This window comes from Danio aesculapii, chromosome 16 (genome assembly GCF_903798145.1).
Source record: "Danio aesculapii chromosome 16, fDanAes4.1, whole genome shotgun sequence".
NCBI classification, from domain to species: Eukaryota; Metazoa; Chordata; class Actinopteri; order Cypriniformes; family Danionidae; genus Danio; species Danio aesculapii.
In genome coordinates, this window is record NC_079450.1 from 51085358 (window position 1) to 51109048 (window position 23691).

The 23691-nt window shown below is 36.2% G+C and overlaps 1 protein-coding gene across 1 annotated transcript in view; it reads right to left on the reverse strand.

Annotated features, from left to right (window-relative positions):
* Positions 1–4794: 4794 nt before the first annotated feature.
* The window catches only part of cyth2 (cytohesin 2), a 32020-nt gene continuing 13123 nt past the window's right edge, over positions 4795–23691 (reverse strand). The window contains exons 5-12 of the mRNA XM_056475493.1: positions 22048–22128; positions 21737–21849; positions 18693–18841; positions 16967–17078; positions 14120–14196; positions 13873–13944; positions 11254–11408; positions 4795–9312 (exon numbers count right to left, since the gene is read on the reverse strand). Coding sequence (XP_056331468.1) covers positions 9225–9312; positions 11254–11408; positions 13873–13944; positions 14120–14196; positions 16967–17078; positions 18693–18841; positions 21737–21849; positions 22048–22128 — 847 coding nt within the window. The 3' untranslated portion in view covers positions 4795–9224. The remainder of the gene's footprint in view (positions 9313–11253; positions 11409–13872; positions 13945–14119; positions 14197–16966; positions 17079–18692; positions 18842–21736; positions 21850–22047; positions 22129–23691) is intronic.

Below are 23691 nucleotides of genomic sequence, written 5' to 3' on the forward strand. Positions count from 1 at the left end.
TCTCGAATATAGTATATGAAACTTCACTAAGATTAGGGCAAAATTTGCAAAAAAAATTGCCAGTGGTGCTTTCCTCACATAGCGGAGCTGACAGTGCTCCTTTCTGAAAAATTATCTTTGAATTTAGTCATTCTACACGCGCCACCCAATTATACAACGTACAGATTTTGCTTTATTATGTACAAGTGCTTAAATATAAGCTGGCTCTTGTTTTAGTATTCCTACTGCTCTACGTTTCTTTCACAAGCAAAAAAATGTAAAATTGATCCACCAAAAACTACTGTAAAACTGGAACATTACTTTGAAAATAATATTTAATGACCAAAATGAACAGATTTGTAACAGGAGAGACAGACAAATAAACAAAACTATAAATGAATCATGCATCTGGGTGGTATCTGTTAGAAACGTTTGAGTTCTGGTAAAGCAAGTAAACGATAGCAGAAAACACACACATTTTTATTATACTAACTTTGAATCTGGAACAGAAACTGAATTTGTTTGTTTGTTTGTTCCTTCCCTTATTAGTTCCCTCCTTTGTTCATTTGTTCCTTCCTTTCTTCGTTTGTTGCTTCCTTTCTTCGTTCCCTACCTCATTAGTTCCTTCATTCCTTCTTTCCTTCCCTCCCTCATTATTTCCCTCCTTCCTTACTTCATTCCTTCTTTCATCCCTTCCTTCCCTTGTTCCTTCTTTCGTCCCTTCCTTTATTACTTCCTACCTTCGTTTGTTGCTTTCTTCGTTACTTCCTACCTACGATTGTTGCTTCCTTCCTTCGTTCGTTCCTTTTATCAGTTCCTTCATTCGTTCGTTCGCTTGTTTCTTTCTTCCTTGCTTCATTTCTTCCTTCCTTAGTTCCTTTCCTCCTTCCTTCTTTCGTCCCTTTCTTGATTTGTTCCTTCCTTCATTCGTTCGTTCCTTCCTTTTGTTCTTTCGTTTGTTCCTTCCTTTTCTTGTCCCTTCATTTCATTCTATCCTTCATTCGTTTGTTCCTTCCATTGTTCCTTGTCTTCATTCCTTTTTTCACTCGTTTCATCCTTTGTTCGTTTGTTCCTTCTTTCGTTCCATCCATCGTTTGTTCCTTTTTTCATCTGTTCCTTTTTTTCGTTCATTCCTTCTTACGTTTGTTCCGCCCTTTGTTTCTTTCTTCCTTCATTCCTTCCTTTGTCTCTTCCTTCGTTTGTTCATTCCTTCTTTCATTCTATCCTTCATTTGTTCGTTCCTTCCAGTTCTTTGTTTGTTCCTTCATTTGTTCGTTTTTTTTCTTTCATTCATTCGTTCCTTCCATTGTTCCTTGTCTTCATCATTCGTGTCTTCCTTTGTTCCTTCTTTCGTTCCATCCATCGTTTGTTCCTTTCATCTGTTCCTTTTTTCGTTCCTTCATTCGTTCATTCCTTCTTACGTTCGTTCCTCTCTTCCTTCATTCATTCCTTCCTTTCTTTGTCTGTTCCTTCTTTCATTCTATCCTTCATTTGTTCGTTCCTTCCAGTTCTTTCTTTGTTCCTTCATTTGTTCCATTATTTGTTCTTTTTTTTTTTCTTTCATTCGTTCGTTCCTTCCATTGTTCCTTGTCTTAATCATTCCTTTGTTCGTTTGTTCCTTCTTTCGTTCCATCCATCGTTTGTTCCTTCTTTCATCTGTTCCTTTTTTCGTGCCTTCATTTGTTCATTCCTTCTTATGTTCGTTCCTTCCTTTGTTTCTTTCTTCATTCATTCCTTCCTTTGTCGGTTTCTTTGTTTGTTCATTCCTTCTTTCATTCTATCCTTCATTTGTTCGTTCCTTCCAGTTCTTTGTTTGTTCCTTCATTTGTTCGTTTTTTTTCTTTCATTCATTCGTTCCTTCCGTTGTTCCTTGTCTTCATCATTCTTTTTTTAATTCGTTTCTTCCTTTGTTCCTTCTTTTGTTACATCCATCGTTTGTTCCTTTCATCTGTTCCTTTTTTCGTTCCTTCATTCGTTCATTCCTTCTTACGTTCGTTCCTTTCTTCCTTCATTCATTCCTTCCTTCCTTTGTCTGTTCCTTCTTTCATTCTATCCTTCATTTGTTTGTTCCTTCCAGTTCTTTCTTTGTTCCTTCATTTGTTCCATCATTTGTTCCTTTTTTTTTCATTCGTTCGTTCCTTCCATTGTTCCTTGTCTTCATCATTCCTTTTTTCATTCGTTTCTTCCTTTGTTCGTTTGTTCCTGCTTTCGTTCCATCCATCGTTTGTTCCTTCTTTCATCTGTTCCTTTTTTCGTGCCTTCATTTGTTCATTCCTTCTTACGTTCGTTCCTTCCTTTGTTTCTTTCTTCATTCATTCCTTCCTTTGTCTGTTTCTTCGTTCCTTCTTTCATCCCTTCCTTCATTTGTTCGTTCCTTCATTTGTTCTATCATTTGTTCGTTTTTTTTCTTTCATTCATTCGATCCTCCCATTGTTCCTTGTCTTCATCATTCCTTTTTTCTTTCGTTTCTTCCTTTGTTCGTTCGTTCCTTCTTTCTTTCCATCCATCGTTTGTTCCTCCTTTCATCTGGTCCTTCGTTCGTTCAGTCCTTTGTGAATGAATTATTTATAAATAACAGCAAACAATTTTCAAAAGCAACAGCCTCATGACAATTTGTGATTATTTTGAATAAATATCTGAGAACAATAGAAATGCTGACGATCATTAAAAACAAACACAACAAGTTCACTTTTTATTTTATCTTGTTGTTTATTAGAGTTGAACGGCACCAGTGTACCATAACTGAGATTTCATTTTGCTACATTAATTTTTCCAACAATCAGTACCATTCTGAGGCCAAGCAGGAAGAAAAAGAGGAGGAAGAAGAAGAGGAAGAAATGCTTTCGTTTGTCCTACAGAAAGGCTTTGGCACCTTTGCACGTCCCATCAAGAATGCCCAGAGTCTCCAAAACAGATTCAAGTCAATAGAGTCATTCTACCGTCTTCATCAGACCACATCATGCCCAAACTAACCATTTAAACACATAGCTTATATATATTGAGGAATGTAGTTTTGCAGTCAGCGGTTGACACGCTTTAACACTTGGAGTCTCTCAGTCATACATATATAGACATGGGGATTGATACGGCCTGTGTATGTGTTCGCATACAATACAGTTTGAAGCAGATTGGCTCCAAATGATTGAAAATGGATGCTGTATATCGACATCCTTCACATGTGCAGCCAAGCTTAAACCAGTAAAGATCTGCAGTACTAGTTATATACTCATAGAGGGCGCTAAAGAGCCCGTCGTTTAGTCAAAACTGTGCTGAACTCTATTAAAGTGCCGTAAACATGGATCCTAACTCCAAACTATTAAATAATGTCTCAAAGTCCAAGACGTCGATTACTACAGCCAAGCTTTATATTAATCGGGAAAAATCACAAATGTCAAGCAAAAACGCACCGCTAAACGATTCTCAGTAATCAGCGTTTCATAATTAGTATATTTAAATAGAGTGGTTATTACTCCAGACGCTATTAGTGTTCTGTATAATTGGTTATTTAAAAGAAAATCATTCAATATTGATTTGTTTTGATCAAGTACGTGCTTTAATTGTTTGTCATCTGCTAAGCGAATTTGCTGACTTATACGCTCGTGTGAGTTTTTCGGGAATACAGAACGCTAATAGTCGCCCAAAACACTGGTGTCAGATTCATCCTTTATAAAAGATGCTTTGATTCAGCACAACATGCAACCCTGATCCTATAGAAGCCGTTTCCACCGTGGGATTACAAAAACAAAAAGATGCAACTTTTTTATATATATTAATCTTTTTCTTTTTTTTCCCTCTCGCAATACTTACATAATTACTGCTTTTTTTTTTCTTTCTTGAACTTCTGAATGTATTTCTCACAATGAAAATGGTTGCATGAAGACAATTTTTTCTCACGTTTCTGATTTATAAGATTGAAACTCAGAAATATAAACACATGGAATTATGAGATTATATTGCATTGTAAGTGACAACTGGAATACAAAAAAAGCCAGAATTTGAAATTTGACACTTGGAAAAGATTCTGGGCCAAATTGAAAATTCTAAGTGCATGAGAAACCGAAGAGATTAGGTTGACTTGAGATAATTTTGACATTTTCCGTGCAATTCCAAGATTATATTTAATTTTTAATCTTGTGATTCAAAACTGTGAAAAGTCAGAAATTCAAGAAATAAACTTAAATTGAAAAAAAAAAAGTTTCAGTTCCAAGTTTGCAATTCTGTATTTCATAATTTAACATTTAGCAATCATCTTTTTTTCAGAAGTTTCAGAAGTTCGAAGTTGAAATTCTGAAAAAACAACAAAGTAAAAAAATGTTTTTTTTTTCAGAATTTTGAGATGCAAAGTTGCAATTTTTAAACAACAAAAATCAAAAATCTAAATCTTTGAAAATTGTTTTGTTTGTTTAGTTTTTTCAGAAGTTTTTCTGAACTTTTTTGAAGTTGCAATTCAACCCCCCCCCCAAAAAAAAAAATCTTTACATTTTTGTTTTGTTTTTTTCCGAAGTTTAAAACACAAAGATGCAATTCTAAAAAAAAAAACAAGCAAAAAGAAAAAATAAGAAAAAAAAAAAAAAATTATATACATGAACAATTTTTATATTTTGAAATGTTTTTGTTTGTTTTTTCAGAAGTTTGAGATAAAAAGTTGCAATTCTGAAAAACCAAACAAACAAGAAAAAAAAAAATTTCAATATATATATATATATATATATATATATATATATATATATATATATATATATATATATATATATATATATATATATATATATATATATATATAATTTTTTTTTTTCAGAAGTTTCAAATACAAAGTTGCAATCCAGAAAAAAAACAAACAAACAAACAAAAACTGTTTCGCGAGATAAAAACCTGCAATTACAGTTTGTTTTTTTAATCCTATTGAGAAAACGAGCTTCCATACGACCCTTATTTCACAAAAAGAACAATAAATTAAAGAAAATGCTATCAATATGCGTTGTAAACAAACATAACGACATGTATTTACAAACAGAAAAGGCAAAACAATGTACATTTGGAAAAAAAGCTGCCATGGACTCCTTCAAACTGAACAGCACTGAGTAAGAGGGAGTATCTAGTGTTTCAGACAAGCAACAAAACAGGCCATCTTTACGTCTGGCACACATCTGAGGCACAAAAACTGCTCTCATTTCAGAGGATAAAACTGCAGACACCACTTTCTGCCTTCGCAAATACAAATAACTGACAGTTTCACAGAAAAAAAGCAGAGCGAATCGCATCAAATCAGTCCAATTACATCACAAATTAAGAAGAAATAAAGGGTTTATAGTAGGATCTCATTTGTCAACATCTGTTAAGTGCATTAGTTAAGCCAGAGTTTCCCAACCCTGTTCCTTAAGGCACACCAACAGTACACATTTTCATTCTCTCCCTAATCAAACACACCTGAAACAACTCATCAGAACATTGGAAGAGACTCCAAAACCTGAAGTTAATGGGTCAGATGAGGGAGACATCCAAAACATGAACTGTTGGTGTGCCTCCAGGAACAGAGTTGGGAAACACTGAGTTAAGCTAATGACAAACAATACTTCTGTAGCACTGATCGATCTTAAATTTCAACATTTACAAAACTGAAATCAAAAGTTGCATTTGTTACTATTATATAATGCACTGTTTTTAAGTTGAGCAAAGATTAAATCTATGATACATAAAAACACATTTTTATTGTTAGGTCAAGTTAACGCAGTGTTTCCCAACACTGTTCCTGAAGGCACACCCAACAGTACATATTTTCAACCTCTCCCTATTCCAACACACCTGAATCAACTCATAGAAACATAAGAAGAGACTCCAAAACCTGAAGTTAATGGGTCAGAGGAGGGAGACATCCAAAATATGTACTGTTGGTGCGCCTCCAGGAACAGGGTTGGGAAACACGGAGTTAACGCATCAACAAATGCTAACAAATGAGACCTTTTTGTAAATGGTTCAATAAATTAGATTTATTTCCACTAAACTAGAAGCATATGGAGGGGAAATTTGAACAAACTGTTAAATTTCTTTCATTTATAAAATATTTTTATGACAGTGTTTTGTTTAAAAGGCATCATTAAGGCCATCATTTGCTCATAACTTAAGTGGTTCAAAACTTTTATGAGTTTCTTTCTTCTGTTGAATACAAAAGACATTCTTATAAATGTTGGGCGAAAAAAAAAAAAACAGCCATTGACTTCCATAGTAGGAATAAACAAAGTACAATTGAAGTCAATGGCTCGGTATATCTTCCTAACAGAAGAAAGAAAGAGACGACGAGGAAATGGTGACAGAATTTTCAGTTTTTGGGTGAACTGGCCCTTTGAGGTTATCCATCTAAACCTAGTTTGTTCAGTTGAAACACTAGTACGAACATTCAGAAACAGGGCTGCGGGAAACTTTAAGGCTCTTTTCTCAAAGATGAAGGAGCTTTGTATGGATTGATAGTTGAGGAGATGAATTTCTACAGATGTTTTGATGGGCTGGTGAAGTTCATTAGCGGTTTAACTTTATCATGTGGGTCCAAACCAATATTACACCGGTAATATTCAAATGATATGTAGCTAATTAACTGATTGGATATGCAACAGTTCATCCAAAAATGAAAATTGTGATCATTTCCTCATCCTCCATTTGTTTAAACTAATGGTCTTAAACTCAGTTCCTGGAGGGCCGCAGCTCTGCATAGTTTAGCTCCAACCACGTCCAACTCACACCTGTTTAATAGTCTTTAGTAGTCTTGAACACCTTGATTAGTTGGATAAGCTGTGTTTGATTAGGGTTGGAGCAAAATTGTGCAGAACTGCGGCCCTCCAGGAATCCAGTTTGAGACCAATGTTTTAAACCTTCTGTTGAACATAAAAGAGGATATACTGAGGAATGCTGGGAGAAAAAAACAGCCATTGACTTTCATAGTTTGTTTTGTTACACAATTTTTCCAGCATTTTTCAGAATATCTTCCTTTGTGTTCAACAGAAGAAACAAACTCATAAATGAATATAAAATAATGAGGAAATTTTCATTTTTGGGTGAACTACCCCTTTAACTTAAACGCCTCTTGATATGCGGTTTAAATAGCAATGACCTTCATTTACATCTTCATTTACAACATGTAAATAAACTCAAGTGTAGAAGAGATAGTGCGAGTTAAGATTAAATAACTCCGAATAGACGCAGTAAATCAACAGCGACTGAATAAACAAAAGGCTTCATTGTGAACGAGACTTTCTGCTCATTTCCACTAAAGGCTCAGTTATATCAGTCCCTGATGATGATGATGGTGATGAAGAAACATCAGGCTGTTTGGTCGTCTACCCTGTTTGTGTAAGAACTTCACAGTAAATGCTGTAAATAGCAGAAGCGGCGGTCGGTCAATGAGCAAAGAGTATAGGAAGCAGAAGTGAATGTGATGCACATTTTGAGCTGTGCTGAATAATAGCTCACGATTTCAGTTGTGCCCATTCTGAGATTTTCAAAATGCTATTCTGTCTTGACTCGATTTTGAGATTCCTGTTTAACAGCAGATGGTGCTCTAGGCTAGTTTTTAATAGCAGATAAGGCTCTAAGCTAGATTTTTAACACTTAATAGTTTTTAACAGCTGATGGCATGCTCTAGACTACTGTTTAACAGCAGGTGGCATGCTCTAGGCTAGTGTTTAAAAGCAGATAAAACCAAAATGTGCTGTTAAAACTAGCCTACAGCTTCGTCTGCAGTTAAAGACTAGACTGGAGCTGGTAAAATCTAGCCAAGAGCGCTGTCAGCAGTTACAAAAACTAGCCTAGAACTGTTAAAAACCAGCCAAGAACGCAGTCTTCTGTTAAAAACTAGCCTAGAGTGCCATCTGCTGTTAAAAACTAGCCTAGAACAGTTACAAACTAGCCAAAAGGACCATCTGCTGTTAAAAAATAGCCTAGAACTGTTAAAACTAGCCCAGAGTGCCATCTGCTGTTCAAAACTAGCTTAGAGCAGTTAAAAACTACACAAAAGCGCCATATCTGCTGTTCAAAACTAGCCTCAAACAGTAAAAAAAAAAAAAAAAAACTAGCCTATAATGCTGTCTGAGGTAAAAAACTAGCCTAAAGCACAGTCAGTGGTTAAAAACTAGCCTAAAGTGCCATATGCTGTTAAAAACTAGTCTAGAGCTGTTAAAAACTAGCCCAAAGCACTGTCTGCTGTTAAAAACAAGCCCGAAACAGTTAAAAACTAGCCTAGGTAACAATATGCTAAAAATTAGCCTAGAGTGTTATCTGCTATTAAAAACTAGCCTAGAGCGCCATCTGCTGTTAAAAACTAGCCTAGAGCTGTTAAAAAGTGGTCTAGGCTAAACAGCTATAGGCTAATTTTTAACAGCAGATGGCACTTTTGGCTAGTTTTAAACAGCAATAGGCTAATTTTTAACAGCAGATGACACTTTTGACTAGTTTTAAACAGCTATAGGCTAGTTTTTAACAGCAGATGGCGCTTTTGGCTAGTTTTGAACAGCTACAGGCTAGTTTTTAACAGCAGATGGCGCTTTTGGCTAGTTTTGAACAGCTACAGGCTAGTTTTTAACAGCAGATGGTGCTTTTGGCTAGTTTTGAACAGCTATGGGCTAGTTTTTAACAGCAGATGGTGCTTTTGGCTAGTTTTGAACAGCTATAGACTAGTTTTTAACAGCAGATGGCGCTTAAGGCTAGTTTTGAACAGCTCTAGGCTACTTTTTAACAGCAGATGGCACTTTAAAGAGGCGTCTGCTCTTACCAAACTAACCAAAAGCACCATCTGCTGTTGACAACTAGCCTGGAACTGTTCAAAACTAGCCTAGAGCACAATCTGCTGTTAAAAACCAACTAGGAGCACCATCTACTGTTAAAAACTAATCTCAGAATTGATTCAAGAGAGACCAGTGATACAATTTAGAAATCTCGAAAGACTTTTCCGCCTCAGCTCTGCACACATTAACACCTGAATCTTAGGTTTCTCAGTAAAGTCTTATGGAATGTACGCATAATACAGTGTGGAAATGACTATAGTGTGATAGTGAATAACACTGTGTAGTGTGAATATAAGAGAACTGTGCAGTCCAGACCACCTGAATGCAAACCACAGGTGACATTCAGGTTCGCGAAAGACATCCAACATCATGATTCTTCTGATGAGAGGATGAGAGCTACCTTAATGAATGATCATTGGTTTGATGGAGAATGAAGGGAGTGGATGGAATGATAGATGAGGAATAGAGGAGTTTTCAGGGTTGCTCTTCCTTTTTCTTTAGGGAAATGCGCTTCTTCCTGGCGGCTAGCATCTCGTAGAAAGGATCAACACTCACAGCAGATCTGCAAGACAAACAAGATCAAACATAAAAATACGGAAAAAAAAGAAGAAGAAAACAAATACGGTAAGCTGTGGTTGCCAGAATTTTAACATTACAATGTACAGTTAACTACCATGTTCCATTAATTTATACAATATTAATATACTAACGGTTTGTATTAACACCTACATTGTACATTTAAAATACACAAATAAAAACACAAATTGCAGCTGTGGTTTCCAGAATTTTAACATTACAAATATTGTAGAAACATTTCAAAACCTTCAGTCACTACCATGTTCCATTCATTTACGCAATATTAATATACTAACGGTTTGAAGTATTAACATCTACATTGTATATTTAAAATACACTAATAAAAACACGACAATAATCAGGTGACGATGAGAAAGTCATACAATAAACCAAAGCTTTTCTCAAACAGCTTTTCCTCAAGCAGGTCAACATTTTAATTTAAAATTTTAAGGCAACACACTTAATTTTTGAGTTTACTCAATTTAAATCAAGTCGAGTGCAGTAATTGGGTTGAAAGTGGAGGCAACTCAAAAATGTCCTGAAGTTTGTTGCCTTAAAATTTTAAGTTGAGTCAACTTTTATTTTTTTTTTTTACTGTGTGGTAAAAGATTTTTACTGTAGCATTTTTACAATTTCTTTTTTAACAACTGAAATCACAAGCATTCTTTTACAGCAGACACGATATTTCATCTCATAGATAAGACTTGTTTTATCCAGTAAAAGTTATTTTAGTGTAAGCGTACAGCCTTTAGCTTGCACTTCATGTTTCTTGTCACTGCCGGATTATTACTGGTTTTTATTAATTATATTAAAACTGAAAATAACTCTGATATAGTTAGTAATATTTCCAAATATTACACTAAGGTAGCTTTGCTTTGATAACCCATTAATAATTAATAATAATAATAATAATAATAAGTTAATCTCTCAAACATTGAAACATATGAAACAGAACTGTAAAAGCAAAGTATTTAAATATTCAGAATAACAACAGATATTATTAAGCAAACTTGTATAGATATAAAAGCCTGGCAAGCTATTTAAAACATTTTCTGCCATGTGTCTACATAAAAATCTACATCAGAACAATTTTTGAGTTTGAGCTTTTAAAAAAATTAATTATGCAGTTGTCCACTGAATGGTATTACATTTTATATTACATATAAAATATTATATTATACATAAACAATAACAATAAAAACAGAAATGCAAATTCATTTATTTTATTTTCGATTTAGTCCCTTTATTAATCTGGGTTCACCACAGCGGAATGAACCGCCAACTTATCCAGCATATGTTTCACGCAGCGGATGCCCTTCCAGCTGCAATCCATCACTGGGAAACATCCATACACACTCATTTACACACATACACTACGGACAACTTAGCTTACCCAATTCACCTGTACCACTTTTTTTTTTTTTTTTTTTTTTTGGACTTGTGGGGGAAACTGGAGCACGCAGAGGAAACCCATGCCAACACGGAGAGAACATGAAAACTCCACACAGAAGTGCCAACTGACCCAGCCAGGGCTCGAACCAGCAGCCTTCTTGCTGTGAGGTGATTGTGCTACCCACTGCGCCACAAATGTTAAACTAAATATGCTACAATGAACAGTGCTAATATGTTTTATTTGCTGCGTTGACATATATATTTTAGCATTATGTTGAGAAAGGACATAATGGACGGCTCGTGAGCCCAAAATTTACATTTGCATGTGCATATCTTTAATTCTTGTACCCTGAAGGAGCCTCTTTGTCCCGCTCCAGCACATACACTGATAACACCATCAGGAAATGCAAATACATTTGAACCATCTGTCAGGGTCTAAATGAAAGTTTGCACTACAGTCAGTGTGAATGATGTTGGTGTAAATTGGTGTTTTTAACTCCAGTCTGGTCCACTGAGATGCTGAGAAATCACTCACTTGATGCTGTGTATCCACTCATCCTTCTCCTCGGGGGTCGGAGCAGAGATCCGGTATACCATGTGGTTTCCCTCCACCACTCGACCGTCAGCCTCCGTCTTACAGGCTTTAATCAGCTGACCGCGGTTATTCGGGATGTAGAGCTCAAAGCAGTTCTGCACAGAAACGTTGAGGCAGGCGACACTTTTACCATTGGAAAATTACCTCAAAGATCTGAGGTGTTTCGGTGCATTTGTTTTTTTCTTTTTTGCAAGTTTCTCATTATACTCAGTGGCTACACTTTGTCTTTCTAATTTTGACTTAGAAGAAGAAAATATCACAGTTGAGCTAGGTGACAATACTTTTACCATTGGAAAAAGATATGATTTACCTCAGGGAGAGAGAGAGAGAGAGTTTTAATTTTATTGCCATTTCAGCTTCTATGGCTATGTCATGGCAAAAAATAAAAATAGATCAATTTTACCACGTTTTATAAATACCAATTTTCTATAATTATAAAAATATTCTAACAATTAAAAGTAATCAACAGAAATAAATAATATACAAGGTAAAATACATAAATAATAATGATAACATATAAGATAAAAATTTAAAACAGTTTTTTAAGGTTTCCTTTTGATAAAATTGTACAATTTTAGACGGATTCACATTTAAAACTATTTCATTTAAAGTATATGATTTACCTCAAAGATCAAAGAGGTGTTTTGTTGCATTTGGTCCTTTTTTCTGGAAATTTCTCATTTATACTCAGCGAGTACGTTTACATAGACACCAGTAATCTGATTTTAATCCGATTAAGACATAACTCTGGTTAAGAGTCTACCATGTAAACGGCGATTTTTGATTTATTTAATCAGATTAAGGTCATAATCAAACTAAAGAGAAATCGGATTAAGACAAGTGGAGTATGCTGATCTTAGTTGCATTATTAAAGTGCAGTACAGACATGTAAACACCTTAATCAAACTATTACAGTCGTGTGGGATTTTTGACGCATTTTGCGGCAGGAAAATCAGTGAACAACCACCGACACACACATCATACACGCACAAAGCTGTAAATGTACGCAAGCAGTAAAAAAATTCAGATGTATGAAACACTGCGTACGCGGAATCCCACGCATATTCTCTTTGTACATCCGAATTAACGTGAAACTGAGCGTACGTGCACGAGCGCAAAACCCCTCCCTGCCTCCTAACAAATATGGTAATGACTCCACTTTGGCAAAACCAAATGAAAAAGTAATGGCAAAAACAAGCAAGAAGAGAAACTTTGAACAGAATGTGAATTGGAGGTGCTCCTTTCCAAGGTAGATCGGAGAAAAACTGTGTTATTTGCAAGTTTGTTCTCCAGAATTAGTAACAAAATAAAAAAATAGAGTGGGAGAGTTTAGCTGACGCGGTTAACGCAGTGGGGTCTGAACATCGCACTGTGAGTGAATTAACAAAGAAATGGTCCGATGTAAAGGTGTTATAATTTTGTAGTGTCTATTTAGGCTAAGTGCAAATAGCACACCTCGTTGTAATGAGCTAGTTGAGTGATTCCTGCTCATCACAAATTTTATTGTTATTAAATCGTTAGTAAAGCACGAGCGTGAAACCTGGCATACGCAAAGTTTGTGCGCACGCAGCGTTGATACATGAGGCCCCTGATCTGGAACTTTCTCATTTATACTCAAATATATATATATATATCTCTTTCTGATTTTGGTTCATAATCTTGAATTTATGTTTTGCTTTTAGGGATTTTCTTTATACATTTGAACATAAACCAAGAACTGCTGTACGTTCTTACGGGACAGCAATAACATAGTTGTCTACAAGTCTTGTATCTTAAAAAAATTAAGAAAATATCACATAGGCGACAACAGTTTTACCATAGTAAAATTAACCTATGACTAGGCCCACACGGAATCTGTATGTGCATATTTCCGCAGATTTTTAGCCCATCATTGACTGTTTATTTACTAGTGTAATATTTTTTCAGTTTTTAAATTGATTTCAGTAATATTATTGAACAATATGAAAATATTTACATGATTTATTAACAATATAGTTTATAAAGTAATATTTTCTCTCTTTTAGTAGATATATTATATGAAAGACTTGCTTTGTTTACCAAATAAAGTGAATCTAATTGGATTTGCATTGTAAACATTAAATACAAAATAACTGTAATGTTTTACTTTTTATTTCATATATTAAGGTTTTAGTTATGATACTCTCGAAATCATTCCACATAAATGCAGATTTTAAACAAAATTCTGCGCAGAAATAGCACAAAATGTCAGCAAATTCCGTCTGGCCCTAGTTTTGACTTGCCTTAAAGATCTGAGGTATTTCGGTGCTTTTTCTTCTTGAACTTCCTCATTTATACACAGTGACTAGTCTTTGTCTTTCTAATTTTGATATATAATCTATTTATTTATGTTTTTGCTCTTAAGAATTTGTATGCACAAGGATGTATAACAGGAACTGCTCTATAGGTTCTTATGGGATATCAATAACACAGTTGTCTTGTAAAATAAAACAAAAAAATGATAAATAAAGCAAATATAATGCAGTTTAGCTAGGTGACAACACTTTTACCATTGATGAATGAAAAGATCAGCAGACTTACTGGCTTTCTGGGGTCTTCAACCTCACGAATGCTCAGGTTCTCCAGTGGAATGATGCCTCTGGGCTCCTTATCCTACACACAAACAGACAGACACACACAAAGAAAGACTCATAAACACATATCAGATATGATCATTTACTTATTCTAACTTGTGTAATAAACTAATATATAATTTATTTTTTTTTACCCAGAAGTATCTTATAGAGGTATGTAATAAGATGCATTAGCTCTCTAGTCCTGGCCTTACCGTTGTGTACTCAAAGTAATAGAGGCAGTTGTCTGTCAGAATGAACCACCGTCTCTTCCATGTCTTCACACGACCTCCTGAGGAAGAAGATCACAGGATTACAGATGCGTTTGTAAAATATCAATAATTTCTTTTGCATCGTCTTGCTTCAATGAGCTCTTTCTTGAATTTAACAACTGAAGATTAACAACAATTAAAAAAAAAAAAAAAGTAAATGCATTCCGTTTTCCCGCTCAAACACCATTTTAATTTTACTAGTCTTTTACAGTAGATGGCGCTGGTTTCAAAGAGAGAGTTCAACCCAAAAATGAAAGATTACTCACTATTTACTCTCCCTCATGTGGTTCTAAACCTTTAGGAGTTTCTTTATTCTGTTGAGCACAAAATTAGATATTTGGAAGAAAGCTAAAAAAACTGAAACCAATGACTTTCATAGTAGGAAAAAAGAAATACTATGAAAGTCAAAGGTTACAGGTTTACAGCTTTCCAGATGTGTTCAACAAAAGAACGAAACTCAGAAGGACTGAAGTGAAGGGTGAGTAAATAATGACAGAATTTTCATTTTTGGGTGAATTAACCCAGCAGACGGCACTCCAGGCTAGTTTTTTAACAGCAGACGGCGGTGTAAGCTAGTATTTAAAATGCAGATGGCGATGTATGCTAGTTTTTAACCGTAGACAGTGGTGTAGGTTAGTTTTTACCAACAGATGGCGCTTAGGCTAGTTTTTAACAACAGACCCATTCTAGGCTAGTTTTAACCTCAGACAGTACTCTAGACTAGACGCTTTAGGCTAGTTTTTAACTGTTGACGGCGCTGTAGGCTAGTTTTTAACTGTAGATGGTGCTGTAGGCTAGGGCTAAACTACAGACAGAGCTCTAGGCTAGTGTTTAATAGCAGACGGCGCTTGAGACTAGGCACTCTAGGCTAGTTTTTAACAGCAGATGGTGATGTATGCTAGTTTTCAACTGTAGATGGTGCTGTAGGCTAGTATTTAACAGCAGACATCGCTCTTGGCTAATCGATTTACACTAGTTTTTAACAGCAGATGGTGACCTAGGCTAGTTTTAACAGCAGACAGCACTCTAGGCTGGGCGCTTTAGGCTAGTTTAAGAGCAGATGGCGCTGTTAGCTAGTTTTTAACAGCAGGTGGCAATGTAGGCTAGTTTTAACTGTAAACGGAGTTGTGGGCTAGTTTTTAACTGTAGACAGCGCTGTAGGCTAGTTTTAACAGCAGACGATGCTCTAGGCTATTGTTTACCAGCAGATGACGCTCTAGGCTAGTGTTTAACAGCAGACTGTGCTCTAGACTAGTGTTTAACAGCAGATGACGCTCTAGGCTAATTTTAACAACAGACAATGCTTTAGGCTTGTTTTAACAGCAGACGGCGCTCTAGGCTAGCTTTAACAGCAGATGGTGCTCTAGGCTAGTGTTTAAAAGTAGAAGGCGCTCAGGGCCAGTTTTTAGCAGCAGACGGCGCTCTAGGCTAGTTTTAACAGCAGATGGTGCTCTAGGCTAGTGTTTAAAAGTAGATGGCGATGTATGCTAGTTTTTAACCGTAGACAGTGGTGTAGGTTAGTTTTTACCAACAGAAGGCGCTTTAGGCTAGTTTTTAAACAACAGACACATTCTAGGCTAGTTTTAACCTCAGACAGCACTCTAAGCTAGGCGCTTTAGGCTAGTTTTTAACTGTTGACGGCGCTGTTGGCTAGTTTTTAAACTGTAGATGGTGCTGTAGGCTAGGTTTTAACAACAGACAGAGCTCTAGGCTAGTGTTTAATAGCAGACGGCGCTTGAGACTAGGCACTCTAGGCTAGTTTTTAACAGCAGTTGGAGATGTATGCTAGTTTTCAACTGTAGATGGTGCTGTAGGCTAGTATTTAACAGCAGACATCGCTCTTGGCTAATCGATTTACACTAGTTTTTAACAGCAGATGGTGACCTAGGCTAGTTTTAACAGCAGACAGCACTCTAGGCTAGGTGCTTTAGGCTAGTTTAAGAGCAGATGGCGCTGTTAGCTAGTTTTTAACAGCAGGTGGCAATGTAGGCTAGTTTTAACTGTAAACGGAGTTGTAGGCTAGTTTTTAACTGTAGACAGCGCTGTAGGCTAGTTTTAACAGCAGACGATGCTCTAGGCTATTGTTTACCAGCAGACTGTGCTCTAGGCTAGCGTTTAACAGCAGATGACGCTCTAGGCTAATTTTAACAGCAGACGACGCTCTAGGCTTGTTTTAACAGCAGACAGTGCTCTAGGCTTGTTTTAACAGCAGATGGTGCTCTAGGCTAGTGTTTAAAAGTAGAAGGCGCTCAGGGCCAGTTTGCTCTAAGCTAATGTTTAACAACAGACGATGTGTAGTGTCAAAATTGCATATCCTGCAATTTGACTATTATGGATGAGCACTTTGTTGATATCGATGCTGAAATGATATATTTTGCAACCCTATCCACTACAATAATAATCTTGCTGCGCACACATGCAGCCGTTCTCTGTGAGATGTTTTAGTAGGCAAGAGAGGCTGTACGTACCTCCTGAAGAGTGAACGTCATCACCAGCAGAGAAATCACAGGTCAAGCAGAGCAGGAGCCAGAAGAGATCGGAAAAAGGGGGAACGAACCACAGGAAACAGAAACGCAGACGAGAAAGAGACACACAGGGAGAGGAAAACAGATTCAAAAGCTTTTAGTGAGTCCACAGAGCTGGCCATGCAGAAAGAAAGTCAATCTCTGGAAGAGCCAAACACATTTCGCTTGTTTTTTTGGGGGGGGAAACAAGTGCAAAAGCGCAGCGATGAGATCATAGAAAAATCATGCATCGGCACTGATAGAGAAGCAGACATGAGGAACTCACCCAGCTTGAGGAGCCAGCCTTCTCTGTCCGGGTTGAAGAAAGTGTGCGTCAGGTCATTCCCATCATCCTCTGGGATCTTAAAGGGCTCGTTCTTGATGCTGTCATACAGATTCTACAGACAACACATCATTTATTAAAGCATTTTAGTTAATTTAAGCATTATGTGCCATTATTTATAAAAAGAAACCATCAAAATAGAGAACTGAAAGCCAATTAAATTTTCATTTCATTTTTTTTCTATAAGGGTTGATTCATTTAAGGCGGATGAGACAAATTGCAAGCTTTGGATGTTTATATCAGTTTTATATCTTCTAAACGCAAACTTTGTCACTAGCTTATAGATATCCTTAAAACTAATAATACTGATTGTAACACTAAAAATAATATTTTAATTTCACGAGACATTTAACACTGATGTCCAGTGTTGGGCAAGCTACTTGGAAAATGTAGTGAGCTAGGCTATTAGTTACTAGCTTAACTACACTAAAAGCTACCCTGGGAAATGTAGCAAGCTAAGCTAAAAGCTACATGGCAAAAGTAGCTTAGCTACATCTAAGCTATACATTTTTTCATTTTTAAATCGAAGCAACTTTTATCCAAGTCAGTTCTGTCTTAGCGATCAATAAAACTGCCAATGAAACATATGTGGCATAATTGTCAAGTTCAGTTATTTTCTGCAATAAAAAAAATTCTGTGTTACTCTAGTACTACAGTAATGTATAGCAAGTGGAAATATATAATAATATATACAGTGCTCAGCATAATTGAGTACACCCATTTTGAAAATTTATATTTTTATTCATTTCTCAGTGAACATAGGCAATGTATTTTGGTGCATTTAAACAAAACAGGTTTATTAAACAGATATATTTATTAAAATAATATTTCAGTCACCAAACAGATTTAAAAATTGAAAAATAATAAAATTAAATTCAAGCTAAATATTGCAAATAAAAATTACAACCTACAAAATTTCAACAACACTTCAATTGCTTTGCTTCTTTTGGTTTTTCCTTTTTTCTTAATTAGATTTAATATTTTTCTATAACATTAAAATTAAAACAAATTTGGCTGTACTAGTTTTTGGGCAATTATCATAAGTTATTTTGTTAGATAAGCTCCAGATTTGGCTGCAGTATTGATTAATCTAATGTATAGGCACAAATATAATATTGTATAGCTTCCTCTTAAGAATATGAATTTAAAAGATAGTAAATTAAATTCTAACAAGAGCACAGCATCAGAATTAACTTCAAGACATGTACTTCGAGGTATGGTCCTGCTTCAGATATAATTCCTCTACAGCCCAATGGTTAATTGACAACATCAGCGTGAGGTGGCAGTAACTTACTAAAACGTTTGTTTCCAATAGCCATAAAACACGAAAAAGAAAAATTTGACAATCTCTCTATCATATGGATTTACTTTCATCGGCTAGACACCGGCTTCACAGCTCCGTGAATAGCGGTGGCATCACTTAATGATCCGCGATCGGTAAACGTAGCTTGTGTGGACGCTACTGCACTACTTGCCTAAAATACTAGCTTCGCTACTGAAAAGCTATTTGATTTAGAATGTAGTGACGCTACTAAAATATGTAGCTAAGCTAGTAGCCTCACTATTTGTAGCGACGCTACTGCCCAACACTGCTGATGCCTTTATATGATAGCCTAGTGTAACGAGCATCTACTACTGGCTGGAGACATGCAGCGGTGTTCAGACTCACTCTGAGCAGCTCCTCTGGTAAATCTCCTCCATCATTGATGCCTCGATTCATGCTGATGAAGCGTTCCACCGTGGGCTTGTCCCGCACGTTGGGGTTGTGCAGACTGGTGTTCAGCATGATGATGGCGAACGAAAGCACATAACAGGTGTCTGTGAGGGGAAACACAGAGGTTGGAAGTTCAACATAATGCTCTGACAAAATAAACTCTAACTTTATGAACCCTTTTCATATTTCTGGGTTTCTCAGTAGCAGAAGTCGTTGTAGTTCGGTCAACTTAGAGCACAGTGAATGCGAGAGTACAACTAATTATTATTTTGACAATCCTATATGCTGAAATAATGAAAGAAAAACTCATGATGGTGTTATCAAAACTTTCAGAAAAAGGAAAAAAATAGTGCGAGACTGATAACGGCAGACAGAAGAGAGAACAAGGTCACATTTACTGTCCTGCCCATAGACATTGGATTAGAAACGGCTCACATAATCTGTAGCTGACGCTGATCGGTCAGCTTGTATTTTGTTTGTTTTGTATTTCATTATTGAGTGTTTATTGGTTTATGTTATAATTTTCCTTGTTTCCGGTTGGCTTGAGTTGGAGGTCACATGATCTTTTGTGATTGATTTAACCTGTGAGAGTTTGTATGGATAGCAAAGTGAGATCTCAACGAAGGCACCTGTCTAATGCTCCTGCTTATTCTACAGATGGTTATCAGGCCAACACGGTAAACTACACTTTTGTTGTATATTATTTGTTTATTTTGATGTTCCTTTTAATTTTGTGTTTGTGTAAAACATTCGGTTTGTTTATTTTATTTAGTTTTCACGGTGTTCAATAAAGAAAACGCATATGGACATCAGTATTTGGAAGCGTGGATTGTTTATTAACCGGCGGGTAGCTACATAATCGCCAATTCATTTTTTGTAATTTAATGCAAAAATGATATAATACTGATGTAACACATGTAAATGCACATAATTAAAAAAAAATGCAAAATATTAAAAGTTTTCAAGGATTTAAGATTATGATGACTGTTAAACACATCTAAACGGTCTTGCGAAAAAGGGTCCATTGTGTATTTTACACTTCAAATTAAATAGGATAAATGGGAATTAGGGTTGCACAATATTGGGTAAACTAAATACTAAATACATTGAGTATTGAAATAACAATAATTCTTAGGATATATAAAAAAAAAAACATTTTTTTATTAGCTATGTTTTTAAATCATTTATTTATTTAATGATAAAAACAAACAGGTAAAAAACATTTTTCAGATCTAATTCATTCCAACTCAGGCTACAAAAACTGTCAAGTTGCAAACATTTAGTCTTTAAACACTATGAATGATTGAAAACCTCAGCAGATATTTGGACTCTAATTGGCTGTTGTCATTTTCCCTCTTTCACCTCGACTACAGCCATAGACTAATTTCACGAGGCTGCCATTTTGAAAGCGAAATCAAGGCTGCGGTGGGAAAAAACCCAGAAGTATCGCCTGGAGTCACATAGGAACGTTGTGTACCTAGCTGTATATCTTATCAGTGAAGAGAAAGTGACACAAATTTATCATTTCACCGCCTTCCGAATGACTCGAAGGTCCGTTTTGAATGGATAATGAAAATAAAAAGGGATATCGGACCTCATTTTAAAGCTAGTTATTGGAAATGGCACTAGTTATCTAATGCTTTCCTTCCCAAATGCACATTTTAGTTGTCATTTATCAAACTCAAGTTAATGAACTGATTCCTTCACCATATTAGATTTGTCACGATACTGATTTTCGGTACTGAAATAAAAAAACGTCACTTTCCTGCTAACATTTAAGCGCTGTTGATTGTGTTCTTAAACACCGCTGACTTACCATAGTATTCACGAGTGCCCAACAGAAATGACTGCGATTGGACGTGAAGGTCATCAGTTTACTGCACTTCACTGATGTTTACTGAGTTCAAACACAGACGAGCAATCAACTGATCTGCGCGGCTTTAAAACGCTCCAGTGTCACTGTATTTGTGTTTGCACTCTGTGAAGAGTGGTGAACTGATGACCTTCACAGCCAATCAAAGTCATTTCTGTTGAGTACTGGTGAATACTATGGCAAATCAGCAGTGTTTAAGAACGCGCTCAGCGGCGCTTAAATATCAACAGGAAAATGGACGTTTTAAAATTTTTAGTACCGGGACAACACTACTACAGACAACACGAGGGTGTGCTACATTGTACTGCATTGTTTTATCGCTCACTGGGTTACAAAGGCTGAAGCAGGGAAGCATCTCCACGCTGTTTATTTGGTGCTATGAACTGAAGCCTAGGAGGACACTTAAGTGCATTACTCTTAAAAATATTATAATTTTGTTTAATGCTAATTTGCTTTTAATTGTTTCAATTAAGCTGTCCTGAATGATATTAAAGTGATGTTTACACCACATCTGCACTTTGAAATCGTGGCAACAGCTGGAGGTTTGTAGTCCAAGCATGTTGATGCAATGTTTACAGTGCTGGTCCTATACTTCTGGGTTTCTTCCCACCGCAGCCTCGCTTTTGTTTTCAAAATGCCGGCTACATAAAATAAGTGTATAAGTATTTATTTTTAGCTCTGGGTTCACCTTTGGGCCGCTCCAGCCAATAGCAAAGCAGCAACTACTGAGGAGGTATGGATAAGGTCCCATCTGATTGGTCAAATTCATCTGAATAAGCAATGCATAAAATAAATGTCTGCAATACGTATATTGCATAAATTATTATCACGACCAATGATCATTTTGCGATATATTGTGCAGCCCTAATAGGAATAAAGTTTAAAAAAAATCTGAAATGGCATTTTTATTGCGAAATGTTACATTAGGACCGTGCAATATCATCAACGACAAAAACAAAAACAAAAAAAAGCACTCACTGAGTGACATGATATCGGTGCGAACATAATAAAAACAACAGTTACCATATTATCATAGACACTTAATAACTCACACCCCTAGTGTACATATGAAAACCTCAAGAGAGTCCCCACTGGGATATAAGAGCAAGTGGTGTGTGTGTGAGACCTGTGCTCTGGAAGACTCCAGGATTGCAGTGACAGTATCTCTGTGCGAAGGCCTCCATCATCCTATCGATTTTCTGAGCTTCGCCTGGCAAGCGGAAACTCCACAGAAACTGCCTGTAATGAACATTCACAAACCAGAGCGTGAAGACGAGGACTACACAGATACTGTATGAACACTGCAAAACTAACTATAACTATGCAGAATTAATCTAAAATAGCAAGAGGCTTCTAGAAATGCTCTATAAAGAAACATCCAGAACAGTAGCAAAGATACAATTGTTTAGGATATAGATATATGAAAGAATGATTTACCGAAGTGCTTGTACCAAGTTCAGATCTGTGAATTCGTGAAGATCCACAAAAGCCTGCAATACTTTAATATTGAAGTCATCTCTGAAAGAAAAAGAGTGTAATGTTTTAAGATCCTTGAAACAATGGAGATTTTAGACAGTTTGTAAAAATAAACGCTCTAAGAAGAGTCTTTAAATCCGGGCTGCAAGATACAGGAAAACTATGCAATACTGGAAAAGTATTTTAATAATGATATTCGTTCGATATGACATTCCCCTAGAAAAAATTGTAGTTTTATTAGCTATGATTTCAAGTCATTTATTTATTTAATGATATTAAAATAAAGAGGTAAAATATATATTTCTTTATCTAATTCAAATTCAGACTAAAAAACTGTGTCAATATACAAACATTTAGTCTTTAAAACATTATGTATGACTGAAAACCTCAGCAGATTTGGGTTTATTGTTTGAAATCAATAGCAATCATAAGGAGATAAATATTGAATATGGTGAAAATGTTGAAAATATATACAAAAAAAATTAAATGTCTTGATAGTGAACATTTTTACCATATTCAATATATACATATATCCATATGATTGCTTTTATATATCAGGGATGCTCATTAAGGTTAATTTTGCCAACCGACAACCGCTGCTAGTTATCTGAATATTAACCATTAACTGCTCAGATTAATATTAAACAATTGTTTAATTAAAGGGAACATAGTTTACCTATTTTTTTCTGATTTAATATTAATATTATGGTTCTTCTGAGTGTGCCAGTTTAAGTTCAGTTTAAAACACAATTCAGATTTTTTTATTATAATGTGTTAAAAAGTGTCATGTTGGGGGCGTGTCCACAGTTCGCTGATTTAGGGGTGTGTTGCTTCACATGTAGATTAGTTTCAGCTTCCTGCTCAACGTAACAAGGGGGCGGAGCCATGAGCTCACCCGCTCTGTGTTTGGGCAGACTGAGAGAAGGAGCAGGAGTGAAAGGATCAGCATTCAGTTGTACATGTATGACTCGGACACAGACCAAGCAGAGAGTACAAAATCATTTGTGTCTTTGTACAGTTTTACAGCCAACTGTGTGCTAGTTTCAAGTGCCGAGCTTGTACACTGAGACTAATAACCACGCACACTGAATTAACTTTGACTGAGGCACGGGATGCGTCGCTCGAAGCTGCGACATGGCACACCAGACACTCTCTGTGGCGCGGCAGAAACATGAAGTGTCCCGAATCGTCGCGCCGTTGTGTGTACCCTGATAGAAACCTATGTTTAGAATTCTAAAACGCATGGCGCAGCGTCAAGTGTAGCAGCACCTAGTTAAGATCACAGGGAGCTTCTGTGATCGCGAGAAATGCAAACGACTGAAGTATAAGGTAGACTCAATGAGAAGTACACATGTTTGCAAACCTACCTAAAGATACAACCAATAATTCCGATTAGAGCAATAATGTGGAGAATATTGATCTTGTGTTGAGCCCAATGAGCCTTGCATCTAAAAATAGAGCAAGGATGTTCCTTTAGTGATATTGCTTCAACTCACGCTGAAAATGGCGGACGTGAATCAACAAACTGAGGATATGATGACGCGCCTGTCAATCAATATTGGTGGGTGGGGGGACCGCTCTCCTACGTAAAGTTGCGGTCGGTCT